This window comes from Vidua chalybeata, chromosome 4 (assembly GCF_026979565.1).
Source record: "Vidua chalybeata isolate OUT-0048 chromosome 4, bVidCha1 merged haplotype, whole genome shotgun sequence".
NCBI lineage: Eukaryota > Metazoa > Chordata > Aves > Passeriformes > Viduidae > Vidua > Vidua chalybeata.
The window spans coordinates 70,091,162-70,106,898 of NC_071533.1; the positions used below are offsets into that span (position 1 = coordinate 70,091,162).

General features: G+C 44.2%; 1 protein-coding gene across 3 annotated transcripts in view; it reads left to right on the top strand.

Annotated features, from left to right (window-relative positions):
• PTPRA (protein tyrosine phosphatase receptor type A) overlaps positions 1-15,737 on the top strand; it is a 117,182-nt gene that overhangs the window by 55,623 nt on the left and 45,822 nt on the right. For all 3 annotated transcript variants that reach the window (XM_053941895.1, XM_053941896.1, XM_053941897.1), the window contains one exon: positions 1,850-1,921. In XM_053941895.1, the coding sequence (XP_053797870.1) occupies positions 1,910-1,921 (12 nt within the window). In that variant the 5' untranslated portion in view covers positions 1,850-1,909. Of the gene's footprint in view, positions 1-1,849; positions 1,922-15,737 lie in introns of those variants that run through there.

Genomic DNA, 15,737 nt, shown 5'->3' on the forward strand with positions numbered 1-15,737 from the left:
GAAGGAATAAATTGGCCATGAAAATATTGACAGCACATTTGCTTATGCCAACTTCCTGACTCGGTCCCATAAAATTTACTGCTTTGTTTAAATGCACGGAGCTAACCAAAGGATGGCAGGGCTTCACCCCCTCTGCACAGGGAGGAGAGGACAGGCTGAAGGCTGGACTGAATTCTTGTAGCCTTCAGACCCCTCTGCCCCAGCACAGCAGCTCTCCTTGGAGGTGTTGGGAAATGCTGGATCATAAGGAAGAAAATGCAAGTGGTATGTGGGAATACCAACGAGTCTGGCACATCTGGGGTCACTCATTTAGAGCCAGAGCCAAGAGAAAGCAGATGCCTCAGCTGTTCTCCAGTTCCCTTAAAAAAGTAGTATCAGGAAAATCACCCAGCTCTCCTCCTTCCTGGCAGATCCAGTGTCTTTAATCTGCTCTGTCTCACAGCTTCTCTTACAATGGAAGCTGCTGGTGGTCTGCTCGGGTTAAGCAGCAATTCTGGCAGACTTGAGAGCAGACATGATCTCCAGGCCTCGTTGCTTTGAAGCTCCCAGTTCTATCCCACTCGACTAAATCAGATTTTTGCTTCTCCGTGGAGGTAGAAAATCAGCCCCGTGCGCCCATCTGATTGCAGTGCTGAGGCTTGTCTAATTGAACAAGTGCTTGAGTCAACGCTTGAGCAGGATGAAAAACAATGAGGAGATCACCCAGGGATTATGTCTGAGCTCCACAGCTCCTGGCACCGACGGAGCAGATGGCTGGGTCGCATCCTGCCCAAGGCTGGGCAGGAAAGATGTCAATAGGGGGGGAAAAAAAAGTTAATTTGGTTTAAATGTATTCAACTCGAAATCTACAAGTGCCTCGGGTCTCTAATTCTGTGCTTTATAGCAGCAGCCCAGAAAAGTGGATTAGTTGGGGGTTGGCTCTGCAGACTCCTGCAAGGAGCCCCGCTGCTGCTGTGGGTAAAAAATATTTTGGGAAAGGGAACTGAGATGCAGGGAGTGGAGACAACTTGGCTGGTCCTGTGAAACTGGGGAACAGCCAGGAGCAGTGTGGACATGGCAGGTGAGCCGTGAGCCCTTGTGGTGTGGCTGTGCTGATGGAGCCAGGAACCCAAACCTGAGAGTTTGGGTGGGGAGGGAGGTGGTTTGTGCAAGTGTGAGAACATCACAAACAGGTCTCCAGCCTGTTCCTTATAGGATCACACTTGATCCTACAGCCAAAGTCTGTATCCAGAGAAGTTTGGGCTTGGGGAAGTTGCTGGTGGCTTTCTGTCCCCTTCCCTTGGGATGGGAGTAAATGAACACACAGAACTGCTTTTCCCAATTGCTTTCATCCAAATACATACAAACGGTATACAAATAATAATTATGAATTATTATGGTATTCCCGAGGTCAGTGGGTTGCAGGGATGGCCCAAACTACTTCTGTCTGGGGAAACACACCCTCAGAAGAGCCCTCACTACAGTAGAAATTATCTATTTCCTCTGGCTCTGGACCCTTCTAAACTTTATTTGCTTTTACCCAAAAGCAGTGCATCTATCAGGCCAAGCTGGGAATATCAGAGTCCCTTCATCTGTATCTGCTGCTGCTGCCTTGTAATTCCCTCCTGCCACCTCTTCCCAAAAGCACTTTTAACCCTGGAAACTGCCAATTTTGCTTTCTGTACTTAAAAGTTATTTTCACTTTTTCAAGTGTGTCCGTAGCTTGAGCAATAATAAAAAATTACATTTTGCATCTGGTAAAATGAAGTGGAATTGCCTTGCTGGCAGCAGTAAAAATGCTGTTTCCCTAAGATGTTGCTGTATTTGAACTCTTTGGTTCTAAAAGCTTTTTTTGTTTGTTTGTTTCCAGGGGGCAGCACTGGAAGAACCTTTATGGGCTCCTAATGACGTGCAGGTGGATGATTGACTGATGATAATTAAGGTAGGAAGAGGTGCTCTTAATTTTGGCATCTTCTCATTTGTCCTGTCCTTGAAATAAAATGGTGCTGGCCAGGGGCCATCGCTCTATTTTGGGGTTCAGTGCACAACCATGGCACTATGGCCAAGCAGTAACTTGTGCTAAAGTGTCCCTTTAAACACAGATGCAAGGGAAATCTTATTTAAGAACTACCTGGGAACGTAACTAAGTGGAAAAAATCTGACTTCCTCCCCCAAAGGATAATAAGGTCTCTGTTGGTGTGGAGTTGGAAGGGACATGACTCTTATTTGAGAAAACTCAGCACAGGGATTTTTTTGTTCTGCTGAAACCCAGTGGTTGGGTTGGAATTCAGGTTCTAACTTGCAATCTCAGAAAAAAAAAAAAAAGAAGAAAACTCGAACTAAAGATATATTTTTTCCATTTATTTTCATCATCTTGAGCTTCTGTGGAAAGCTGGTCTGTCTCCAAATGTGGCAAGAGAGTGCGCAATTCTTGATGGATGAAACAGAGGAAAATCCCTGATTTAAAAGCAGTAAACTGTTGTACAAACTTGGAGGAGAAAATACAAATGTGAGCAGAGTTAAATGGATGTATAAGTGGTTTTTGTGCTGCTTTTATACCTGAATTCTTGCCTTGCTGGGTTGCTTCTGCCCTGGTGGTTGTGCTTGGAGGCATCTTCAGGAGGGTGAGATGGTCCCTGCTGGTCTCTGCCTCCTCTTCCTGAAGCAAAGAGGGTCTTCACCCCTTTAGGAGTCACCACAGAGACTCCCAAATACCTGCTGTAACAGAGGCTTTGCTTCCTCTCACAATTTGGGTTTTCACTTCTGATTAATGGGTTCAGTTAATGGCTGCTTGGTTTTTGGTGTCGGCAGAGAGTTGTTGGAAGGAGAGGGGGAAATTCAAGCCGCAACAAGAGCAAATTCTTTGAAGGCGGGTTTGCCGTTCTCCAGCATATTCCTGCTTTTTGTTTGGCTTACGATAAGATGCACTGCTGTGGAATTTGCTTGGAGCAGGGATTTGCATGAATTATTGTTCCTTGCAACGTGCACATCTGTGCAAGCCCTCTCCCCGTGCTCCGTGGTACCCGAGCACCTCTTTGGAGGAGGATTTGTGTGCCGGGGTGCAGCGGTCAGCAAAAGCCAAGTGCTTGGGGGAAGGAAGGCTGCAGTGATAAAAACAAAGTGCTGAAATAAGGGGAAAACTCCTCCAGGGCTGTGCAGCAGCGTTGGGATTTGTGTGTTTATTCTGTGTGCTGGCTTCTCATCCCAGCACGATTTTGTAAAAGCAACATCCTCCTGTTAGGAAAAACTCAGGGCAGTTGTGCTTGGCCCTTTGCAGAGTTCACTTTTTATTTAGGAAGTGTAGTGGCATCAGTCACAGCTGCTGATTGATACAGTGTGGCCCAAAATTATGTACAAGATGGGAGTAAACAGTCATTGGGGATGGTCTCTTGATTCTGCACTTGGAGCTTTTCATTTGAAAAGTTTCCCCCTTCTCCTAGAGAGATCTTTCTGTAAATCACTAATTAAGCAAATGAGCTACAGTGACATCAGTCTAGCTCCAAAAAGAGCTGGTGTCTTAGAGAAACCTTCAAGCTGCAGACTCAAATTATCCAATATTTAAAATTATGGTGTCTTACAGGAATAGAATATGCAGGGAAAGAACTACTGGAATTTTGGATGACTTCAGGTTTGACATACAAAATCAAGTTTTTTGTGTAATTCTGAATTCTACATTGATGCTAAATCTGGTGTCCTCACTAAATTTGACTAAATCTGATGGAATTAAAAAAATTGCTTGTACTTATCTTACTTCCTTTTTGTAGAAAGTAGAAAAGGTTAAGGCAAATACGTTGGGATGTTCATCCACAATACTTTGTGTAATGTATTTATTTTGTGAAAAATTGACTTTGATGGGGAAAACTGGGGGAACTTCTGCCCCCAGAGCATCGGGGGCAGGTGTGAGCAATGGGACAGGTGGAGCATCAGTTTGTGAAGTCCTGGTTTGGGAAGAGCACCAGTGTGTGTTGAAAGCAATCAGAGCAAGGTGCTCAGTGTGATGGAGAGGTGGTGTTGTGTGGAGCTGTATTTGAGTGTGCAAAGCACTGCCAGAGCTGCTCAGGAGGGCTGTAACCATCAGGGTGTGGAGGGGACGCTCCCTTGACACCGGTGCTGAGTGCTCTGGTTTTGAGAGGGGGAGCGCTAAAACCACAGATCTTGTTTCAACAAAGCCCATCCAAAGCCATGCACAACCTCTGCACCATCCAGATCCTCCTCCAGCTGTGTTGCCAGCAGTTTTTGGGGAGGTGGGAGCCACGCTGGCGTGCCCTGTGGATTTGCAGAAGAGCTCAACACGTGTGGTTTCCTCCACCGGTTCCAGCAGTGCCCATCACCGAGCTGTTGTTTTCGGTGCTACCCACAATAACTGAAATGTCTTTCCTGAGAGATAAGTCAGTAATTGTGGTTGGCTCCTTCCTCTGGTGTTTGCTCTCTCAGTAACTTGAAAGTTCATTTATCACCGGGGTGCTGCTGGTGCTCCCCTCCAGGGGTACCCTCCAGCACCGGCTGGCCACCGTCCCACAGCCTTTCCCTCAAGGATTGCTCCTCAAAAAAGTGCCAGAACTTCATCTTCTCCCCAGGCACGTGCAGTTGTGACCAAACTTCATGAGATGAGACAGGAGGTGGTGGGTCAGGACTCATCCCAGCCCTGCACTGCTTCATCCTGGTGGATTCTGCTCTGATTGGCCAAGGCATTAAGTGGTTTTTTTCCCCCACTCAGATTTGCAGTTTTTGTCAAAGCCACCACCAGCTGCAATGCTTCTGAACCCTTTAAAGATTGCTGTCACGTTTTGGGACTTGCTGATGTGCAGGCTGATCCTTGGAGTACGTTTTGGAAACACAGAGTTTGCCCAGAGACCTTAAATCACAAGTGAATGGTGCTCCTAAATCCCACTGGCACTTCTCCCCACCTCTTTCCTGTGAAGCTTCAAATTTCAACGTGAAATTTGATACTGCTGAGGTGAGCTGACCTGGCCTGCTGCATCCTAAAAAACACCCTGGGATTTGCAGGGACTGCTGCACAGAGTGCAAACCCTCATTCCCAGCACACACCTCCAGCACTGGGTGGTAGGAGCTGAGCGTGGAGTGGGGACAGGAAGGAGAAAACTCCTCGCAGAAACCACACCAGGCAGCATGTCAGGACCTGCAGCCCCTACCTGGAGCTGCTGGGTATAAATAAACACATCCACCCTCCACCTTATTTCTGACAACTGCCTCCCTGAGGAGTAATTTATTTTTTTTTTTCCCAGTAGCTTGTTCTGCAAGCAGGTTTCCTCTTGCAGGTGATTAGGAAAACCTCATTTTTATGCTAATTAGGCATAACTATCAGTGCACAGACATCAACTGCTCTCACATCCTTCTGAGACGTGCGATTTTTATTGAAATTCAGTCCTGAAAATACCAGTAACTGATGTACCTGTTGCCTGAACAGATGGGAAACTGCACCAAAGGGCTGGTTGCCTCATAAATACGTTGCCAGGGTGTAGCAACCACAGGTTCAGCTTTCAGGAGGGTTGCAGCTGCAGGCAGTTTTAGGTTTTTGGTGGTGTTTGCTTGCTAAGTTTGAGGGCTTCCTCAACAACTTGTCTCCAGCAAGATCAAGCCATGCTAATTTAGTTAATTGCTGCTAAGCACAGCTACTGCTGACATTGGTGGGCCTGCACCTATAGGAGCAAATCTTTCTCATGTTGATGTCTCCAAACACATCCCTGCTTTGATTGTGTTTGGTCCAGTGGGAGGGTTGAGTTGATTCACATTTTCAATAAAACAGATCCTTCAGTTCGGGCAGATTGGCTGCTCAAGGCTGGATGGGGTTTGGAGCAACCTGGTTTAGTGGAAAATGTCTCAGCCCATGGCAGCAGCATGGAACTAAATTGTCTTTAAGATCCCTTCCAACAGCAAAAAGAGGGAATTCAATCAGATGTGCTTTGGGCTTGTTGGTAAAACACAAGTGCAGCTGCTTTGGTGACATTTTTTCACAGCACCAAGCACTGGAGGTGGAGGGGCCAGAGGAGAACATCTGGTCCCAGCTGATACAAACCAAAATCCATGAAATTTCTGGAGTTGCACCCAAGAGTGGAACAGCTGGAATTGCACTGCCTTGCCCCAAGACCACAGGGAGGTTTCAGGAACACATTTGCCCAGCCACACACAGGTCAGCAGTGGGATTAGCCAGGTCACTTGCTAACACCATTAACTTCTCCTATCTCCTTTTCCAGAGCTCAGTTCTCGTGACGTTATTTAAGGATTTTGTAATCCAAATCCTTGAGGCTCCTTGCTGAAAGCTAAAACAAATATATCCATCTTATCAGGCCTTTCCAAGAGCAGAGCATGGAAATCCCCTGTCAGGCTGGCACCGTCACCGGTGTTTTCCTCTCTCTGCACCAGCGACTTTCCCTTTACTATTGCTGTACAAATCTTCCCTGGATTATGCAATGATTAAGGAGAAAGAATGAAAAAATTTACACAGGAATTTGGCAAGGGAGACGTGGACCCCTCGCAGCTCCAGCTGGTGGTTGGGTGGATTTGTGATGCATTAAACACATGGACGTGGTGCAGAACCACCAGTGCTTGGTCAGGGACCTGTTCCCTTTTCACACAGAGTCATTCTGAGGGCAGGCAGGTACCTGGCTTGGGGATTTTTGTATGTGGATGTCCACAGGGAGATAAGGCAGGCTGGAAAAATTAATTATTTTGTGTGTTTCCCAGGGCTATGATCTGCTGTTTTTTGGGGGGTTTTTTTTGGTGGTTTTTGTTTGTTTGTTTGTTTGTTTTTTGTTTTGTTTGGGTTTTTTTGTGTTTTTTTGGGGGGGGTTTTTTGTTTGGTTGGTTGGTTTTTGGTTTAGTTTGGTTTGGTATTTTTTGGCTTTTTCTTTCTTTTTTTTTGTTGTTGTTGTTGAAGTTAGGGTTGGTATTAAATGTGTTGAGGTGGTATTTTGTGCTTGGATTCAGATGCTTATTAATTTTTATTTATATTACAGTCTTACAACTTTTGAGTCCTATAGTATTTTACTAACAATTAAACCATTATAAAATGGTTTTGTATTTATCCTTATAAGGAAAAACTATTTGATTTCCTTAAAAATTTTTCTAAGGAAAAACTATTTAATTAAGAAATGACACTTAAGTTATTCTTACTTTTAACTTAATACGGTCTTACAACTTTTGAGTCCTATAGTATCTTACTAACAATTAAACCATTTGCTAACCATTTACTAACAATTAAACCATTATAAAATGGTTTTGTATTTACCTTTATAAGGAAAAACTATTTGATTTCCTTAAAAACTTTTCTAAGGAAAAACTATTTAATGAAGAAATGACACTTAAATTATTCTTACTTTTAACTTAATAATTAATTACCTATGTCTTGTGGACTTTTTTGTTTAATTATAAAATACTGCTTACATTTATGAAGAAGAAGGACTAGTTACTGCTTTAAAACTTCTATTTTAGTTTTATATACATTATTATATTTTAAAACTTTCAACTCTTAAGTTTTCTACTGTGTGATATTACACACTTCTATTCAAACTACACGCTTATAATCTTGGTGTTATTCATCAATTTTGGAAGCTTTCTCTACGGCTTCAAATGTAGTGTTTTCTTGAGGGTCTGTGCTTTTCAACTCAGAAAGTCTAAAATTCTCAGCCTCCAGGGTTCCAGCAGTGATCCTTCAGCTGTGGTGGCCTAAGGTGGGTGCATTTCATGGGAAGTGATACCTGGCAGCAGGTAAAAGCTGCAGCTGGGGAGAAGCCAGACAAGCTTTTGATGCGTAAATCCTCCCCTTCTGACACAAAATGTGATCTTTTTCTTACAAACTCCACCAGTTTCTCTGAGCTTCATCAAAATACAACAACACTCGGGGTGACAGAGGGCACAGCTGGTACCTGTGGAGCCAAGGGAAGGAGGTAAATTATTGCCTGGGGAATCTGGAAGGGTGCTCTGGAGGAGGAGGACAGCTTTAGAGAGAAACTAGATTTTGGTTGACCGCTGCTGAGGGAATTTAATTCCCAAACTTGATTTTTAATGCATTTTATAGGTGCCCATCCATATGCAAGACATTTTCCCTTTCTCTCCTGTCCTCCCTTACCCAGGTGTAAGTTGTAGTGCAGGAAGTGGGTGGTGTACCAGGTGAAATGTACAATATTTGGGGAAGGAAGTACTGTAATCCACAGTTCTGCTGCTGCAGAGAGCATTTGTGGGATGGGGGCTGTGTCTGAGCTGCTTGGCCAGGTTCTGCTTCCATTTGGTGTGGTTTGTGTGCCTTGGTGGGCAATTCTCTCTTTGCAGAGCTGGAGGGAGGGGAGAAGCTCTTTAAAGTGAAACACTTCAAATATAGATGGAGTTTATGCTACAACAAAGCTGTGTTTTACCTCTTCATGGCTCTTTTTCCCCCCATGGAAGGTGCCCAGCTTGGCTGCACCTCACTCAGCAGATTCTTGGCAACTTGAGGTCTTAACTTTGGGCTGAGCTTTGAGGAAGCACAAAGTCAAGCTGCTGTCGCTCTAGAAGAAGTCTGTAGGTTCAAAATTCAACTAGACATGGTCCTTAATTAAAAAGCACCCAAAAAACTAAAAAGCAAACAAACAAAAAATATTAATATGGGCTGCTACCAGTTTTCTACAAGGGGGTGAAGAAGTCACAAGAATCACAGAACCATAAAATGTTCTGGGTTGAAATAGATCTTAAAACCCATATAATCCAATCCTCTGCCATGTGCTAGCTAATTCCACTGGACCAGCCAGCAAAATCAACAAGATCGTGTGAACAAGACCATGATCTTGCAAAAAACTTTGTATTTGAGACCAGGTAGTTTTGAGGATTAAATGTTGCTGTTTCTCCCCCAAAATGAGTGGATGTTGTGGCATCTAAAGTGACATCTGAGCTTCTGAGGAAGCACAAGGTCAAGCTGCTGTCGCTCTAGAGGAAGTTTGTAGGCTCAAAATTCAACTAGACCTGGTCCTTAATTTAAGAAAAACAAAAAACAAAAAACAAACAAACAAACAAAAAAACCTAAAAAACAAACAAAAATATTAGTATGGCTGCTTAAATATTAATAGTAAATCTTAATAATTAATAATATTAATACTAAATATTTATATTAAATACTAATATTAAAATACTTGTATGGGCTGCTTCCAGTTTTCTACAAGGGGGTGAAGAAGTCACAAGAATCACAGAACCATAAAATGTTCTGGGTTGAAATAGATCTTAAAACCCATATAATCCAATCCTCTGCCATGTGCTAGCTAATTCCACTGGACCAGCCAGCAAAATCAACAAGATCGTGTGAACAAGACCATGATCTTGCAAAAAACTTTGTATTTGAGACCAGGTAGTTTTGAGGATTAAATGTTGCTGTTTCTCCCCCAAAATGAGTGAATGTTGTGGCATCTAAAGTGACATCTGAGCTTCTGAGGAAGCACAAGGTCAAGCTGCTGTCGCTCTAGAGGAAGTTTGTAGGCTCAAAATTCAACTAGACCTGGTCCTTAATTTAAGAAAAACAAAAAACAAAAAACAAACAAACAAAAAAAAAACCTAAAAAACAAACAAAAAATATTAGTATGGCTGCTTAAATATTAATAGTAAATCTTAATAATTAATAATATTAATACTAAATATTTATATTAAATACTAATATTAAAATACTTGTATGGGCTGCTTCCAGTTTTCTACAAGGGGGTGAAGAAGTCACAAGAATCACAGAACCATAAAATGTTCTGGGTTGAAATAGATCTTAAAACCCATATAATCCAACCCTCTGCCATGTGCTAGCTAATTCCACTGGACCAGCCAGCAAAATCAACAAGATCGTGTGAACAAGACCATGATCTTGCAAAAAACTTTGTATTTGAGACCAGGTAGTTTTGAGGATGAAATGTTGCTGTTTCTCCCCCAAAATGAGTGAATGTTGTGGCATCTAAAGTGACATCTGAGCTTCTGAGGTGCAGGTGGGGCTGAGCAGGGAGGTCTCTCTGCAGCTGCATCGTATTTGGGTTTAGTTATTTAAAGTTCCTCCTTGCAGAGGAAAGTTGTGGGGAGGTGAGAGGGAAATGACTGAAGGGATTAAGCAGCAGAAAGTTGGTGGGGTAATGTGGAAGCTGAGTTGGGTTTTTCAGGAGAGAAGTTGGTCAGGATTCACGTTGTGTTGGTGTTTTAATCCATGTAAGAAGACTCAAGTGTGTGGAAATGCTGGGATGTTTGGGATGTTCAGTGTCTCCCTGCCTTCATCCCAAAGATGAGCTCAAAGTTACAGGTGGTGACCAAGATCAGTGTGAAGGGTCTGGAGGGAAAGAGTTAAATCTGAACAAAAAGGAAATTATTTGGAAGGGCTGGAGCTCTGCCCTTCAATGCTTCCCCAAACTGGAAGGTGCAGGGAGCCCCAGGAATGGCTGAAACACCTGGGGATCCCCATGAAGGGTGGTTTTGGCTGGGTTTTCTTCTTCCCAGTCTGCCTTGGGATGAACAGTCAGCGGAGAGGGTGAAGATTCTGTTTGCACACTGCCAGAGCAGGTGTCCCTTACAGACACCATTTACTGTCAAAAAACCAACCTGAAACTCCAGCTGCAGTGGATCAGTGCCTGCAGCTGCCTCAGGCCACGCTGCTGCCAGGTCACCACATCTTCAGAGGAAAGAAGAACCCTGGTCCTGCAGCACCCTGCAGGTGCTGGGGGGCGAGAGGACCTCAACCCCCACATTGTGGTGCTGCTCCACCTCCTGCCAGAGCTGCCAGAGGCTCAGTTTGGCTGTCCTGGAGCTCAGACACACCTTGGGCAGGATGGAGATTTGTTTGTTCAAATGACAGGTCACAGGAAATGAATTTTCTGCTCCTCGGGTGCCACGAGCAGCATTGAAACCACCCCTAAATATTGCACCAGGGATGCTCATAGGTGTCCAAAGCATGAAAACAAATTGGGAAGCCCAGTATGGCACTGGTTTTGAGCCAGTTGATCAGTGGAAGATCAGCTTTGATGGAGGTGCTTCCCAGCTGCTGTTTTGCTTCAGAGGTCAATCTATTAAAAGTCCTTTTCCCAAGCAGCCAGAGGCTTGATCACAACCTATTTAATATCCATTTCTTTATTTTTATGTGCTTTGAATCCTGAAATGTACCATTTGGGAAGATGTTTTAGTGAGATGTTGGCTGGCAACCCAGCTCTGCATTAAATGCTTTAAAACATCTACTCCCTGCTTCAATTTTATTTGCTCTTAAATAATAATAATAATTAAAAAAAAGATAATATCTGCTAGACACCGGGTTGTTCATCCCTCAGGCAGGTGTTCAGGAGTTTCCATTGTTTTTAAAGTGGTTTTTGGAAGGGCTGTCAGCTTGCTGAAACCCATGATGACTCTGTAAGAGGTGCCTAATTGGAAATGCTGGTTAAGTGATGGGACACAGGATGCTCAGCCTCACCTTTGGTCCCCTCGCTGTGCTCTGGGCATCCCTGCCTTGTCATCTCATGGGGGCTTGAGCCTTAGCAGGGGAAGAAATTCTTCCTCTGTGCTTCATGCCTTGCTTGTAATGAAATGACTTTATTTCCTTGTGCAGCAATCATAATTTTAATAAATTTTCCCTGTCACAAAAAGAAAGAAATGTCGTGAACTGATTTTCTCCTTCTCTTCACCGTGAGGCAGATTTTTGCTTTTCAAAGGAAAATACCTTTTAAAACATTTGCACTTCCTTTCAGCTTGAATGATTTCATCCATACTCTGATTTTTATTAACAAAGGCTCACAGCAAGATGGCTTTCAGCCCTTTCAGCTGTTGATTTATCCCAGTCTTTATTCTTGGGAGCAAAAATATGGAAAATTCTCTGTTACACAATTTTTAACATACATTTTCAGAGTTTCATACCACAGGGCGTTGTGTTTTTTTTTTTTTTTTCCCAGTGATGCTTTAACATCTGAATTTGGTACAATTTGCTGCTTTTGAAGCATTTGGTGACTTTTGCTTTGTGCTTGATCCAATTTTGATGTGAATTGTCCCAACTTCTCTTTCGGGGGAGGAACAAAGTTATTTTTTTTCTCACCAGCCTACATGGCATTGAATCCATCTGGAGCACGTGGCTGCTGTAATACAAAAACCACACTTTTTTTTTTTTTTTTTTTTTTTTTTTTTTTTTTTTTATTTTTTCACAAATTCTTCCCAGTGTGACTTCAGTAGTTAAAGCTAATTCAATCTCCTGCCCCGGGACTGCCGTGCTGGAAGCTGAAATCTGTTTGTGTTTAAAGATGCTGCTTCTATTTTGGTAGGAAAATGCATCATTGACAAGTCTTTCTTCCCACTAGCTGCACCCTCAGCCTGGAATAAGCTCTCCAGGGGCACATCCTAATGAAATAACCCACTGGGACACCAAAAAAAAAAAAAAAAAAAACCAAAAAACAAAAAAACCACACCCCTGATAGTGGGATCAAGCTGGATGCTTCCCAAAAGGAATAAGTCAAAGTCTTGTGTAGCAGAGGTTGGGCACAATCGAGGCTGGTGACTGATGAGATGGTATGAGGAGAAAGTCACTGGCTAAACAAAGTCCTGATGTGTTACAGGATAGGAATTTTTATATGGCATGCTGTATCTCATCAGCAAAAAAAATAGCAGGGATATGGGAGATGGCAGCCCTGAAAGTTTTAGGGATGTTGGTGGATGAAAGGCTGGACGTGTCCTGGCTGATCCCACACTGTGGGCAGCAGGGAAGAGGGGATTCAGTGCCTGAAGAGGCTTCAAGAGAGCTGGAGAGGGACTTTGAGCAAAGGATGGAGTGACAGGACACAGGGAATGTCTTCCCACTGCCAGAGGGCAGGGATGGATGGGAGATTGGGAAGGAATTGTTCCCTGTGAGGGTGGGGAGGCCCTGGCACAGGGTGCCCAGAGAAGCTGTGGCTGCCCCTGGATCCCTGGAAGTGCCCAAGGCCAGGCTGGACAGGGCTTGGAGCAGCCTGGGACAGTGGGAGGTGTCCCTGCCCATGGCAGGGGTGGTACTGGATGATCTTTAAGATCCCATCCAACCCAAACCATCCTGTGATTCTGGTTCTAGGATGGCATTTTCACTCAATTCAGATAGGCTGGGATGCAGTGAGGGTCATTAACAGGGGCAGGGTGGTTAATTAACCCACGGGACACGTGCAGGGACATCTGGACACAGCCATTCCACCTGGGAACACGGGATGCACACAGGGACAGGAAGGGTTGTGCTCTTGAACCCAGCTTCAGAAGCTGATAATGTGGTGGAGAATGAAGGAATTTCTGCCTTCCTCACGTGGATCAAGATGAATCAAGGACACAACACTGGGGAAGGAGGTTGGGTGTCCCTCTCTGAAAGCCACCAGCAGCAGCTGGTGATCCTGATGATCCTGCTGCCCTTACCTCACACCACACACCCCATCCTCCCCAGTATTCCTAGAGGGATTTACAGAGCCTCTGAAGTGACTGAAGTGCTCACAAGTATTTGACTATCCCAGTAAGTATTTATCTGCAGTTAAGGCCTTCCAAAAACCTTGTGAAACACAAGCCATCGTGCAGTGCTGCTTCCCTTTGTGTCAAAGTGGCAAATGCTGGCTTTGATCCTCTCTTATCCCCATGGATTGGGGCCATCTCCTTTCTTCTCTGCACTGAGGAGCCACAGCAGCATCTGGGACTGTGCATGGAGCCCCAAACAAGCAGCAGCCAGGCTCATCTCTCCAATTTTCAGGCTCGCCAGCGCCTTTTGTGAGATGCTACCAGCTTTGATACTTCAAAGAAAGGTGTCAGAAATGCAAAAATGAGCAATTAAGGATTAATCTGCTTGTGGGGATGGGTATCTGCCTCCCCCTCCTGATTGCAGTGTAAATTAGTGGTTGACACGAGGCCTGTAGTGGAGCTATTTATACCTCGAAGGTTTGAATTATAGCTGGATAGATTATATCATCCCTTTGTTTAATCCTTTTTCCTTTCTTCTGTCGGGCTTTTGACCTCAGTGATTTTCAAAGCAGTCAGATTCGCTTCCTACGGTTTTCTTGTGATGGTATTTGTATCCAGGAAAGGGGAGGAGAATTTAGATGGCTTTTTCTGTACTGTTTTATTTTCTCTTGCTCTCCCTTACTCATTTCCTCATTCAACAGCCCAGTCCTATTTTTTTTTTTTTTAACCTTTTCAGGCATTTTCATTCCACAGCTGTCATTGCCTTTCTAAGGCTTTTTATTTTCTAGGGCTTCAAAACAGCAGAGGTGAGGAGCAGCCTGGGTGAATATTCCACTTTATAGGCTTGAACTCTTCCCAAAAATCTTGGGAGTGAAGCTCTCCTGCCATGCACCTGCCTGCTGGTCAGACCTACAGCTCTCCTTCATTTCCCCCCCACCCAAGGACCAGTGTGAGGGAGGGTGTTGTTGCTCTTGGATGTATTGGCTGTGATTTTGCAAATAAATGCTTTTTAATCACTTCCTTGCTGCTCCTTGCAGCCAAGAAAGGGAGAGGTGCAGCCAGGGAAGGGCAGGCTGCCTCCCTGTGCTCTGCCTTTCCCTTTGGATATGCACTTCCTATTTCCAAGACTGCTTTTTTTTTTTTTTTTTTTTTTTTTTAGACCTCTAATAAGTGTTAGAGGGTTTAGAATATATATTTATTCTTACAGCTCTCAAAAAGTTGTGTTTTCAACAAAAACACCCCAAAGTTGGCCCCGGGTCAGTGGCTGCAGTGGTTCCTGGCTCTTTGCTCTGTTGCTGCAGTTTGGATTTTCCTGTACTTCCCATCCAGGAGAAGCTGTCAGAAAAATAAAGGGCACAGGAGATGTGGAAGTTGACTGAGTGTTTTTAAATATCAGAACATGCTGTACAAGGCTGGGAATTAAATTTTGCTGCAGAAGCAAGCAGAGTTCCTCTGCAGTGTGAGCTTCCCTCACATCTTCCTCGATGGGTTTTCCTACCTGGATCAGCCCTCTCACCTAAAAAATTCCCAAAAAGGCCTTCAGATCCTTGTGTGGCAAGGATTTATACACATGGTTGAATGTTTTTGGACAAAAGGGAATGAAGATCTCCAGCAAAACTCCTGGCAGGAGTGGGAACCTTTAAAAAGTGATGCTGAGCTGGGCACCTGTGGGATAGGAACAGCTTTTAATGACTGCTAATTCCCCATGCCTGTATTTTCCCATCCCTGGAAGTGCTCAAGGCCAGGTTGGATGGGTCTTGGAGTACCCTGGGCTGGTGAAAGGTGTCCCTGTCCCAGAGGGAGGACCTTGAAGTGGCAGCAGGCTCTTGGATCCAGTGGGTCATTATTTGCTGACGTGATGATCAAGCCCAAAATAACCATTTTTTGTCATAAATTAGAACAGCTTTTACCACCAGACACAGGTATAAAATCCTTTAGGGAAACAGGATGGTGGCTGGAGTAGAGTTTTCCCATCTCGTGCTTTTTTAAGGGCATTTTCAGTCAAAGCCATTGCATTTTTGACACCCTTTATCAGTATGTGCTTAACCTCCAGCCTGGTGGATATTTGGGACTCTGTTTGTCTCTTGCAGCCCTCCCTCCCAACATTTGTGAACAATTATTTCTTTGGAGCAGCATTTCAGCCCTTAGTCCTTTTTTTTCTCCAAGCTGCTGCCCACGGTTTGGCCACATCTCAGCCTCTCTCCTTGGTATTTCTGGGAAGTGGAAGCTGTTTCCTGGTGCAGAAAACCCAATTATTGGATAAACTCAGATCCTTCATCTGGAATGAAGTTGGGAATATTCATCAGGCAACACCAGTATCATCACCTTCATTTTCAGACACTTGGGGAGTGTTGGAAGCAATTAAGGCT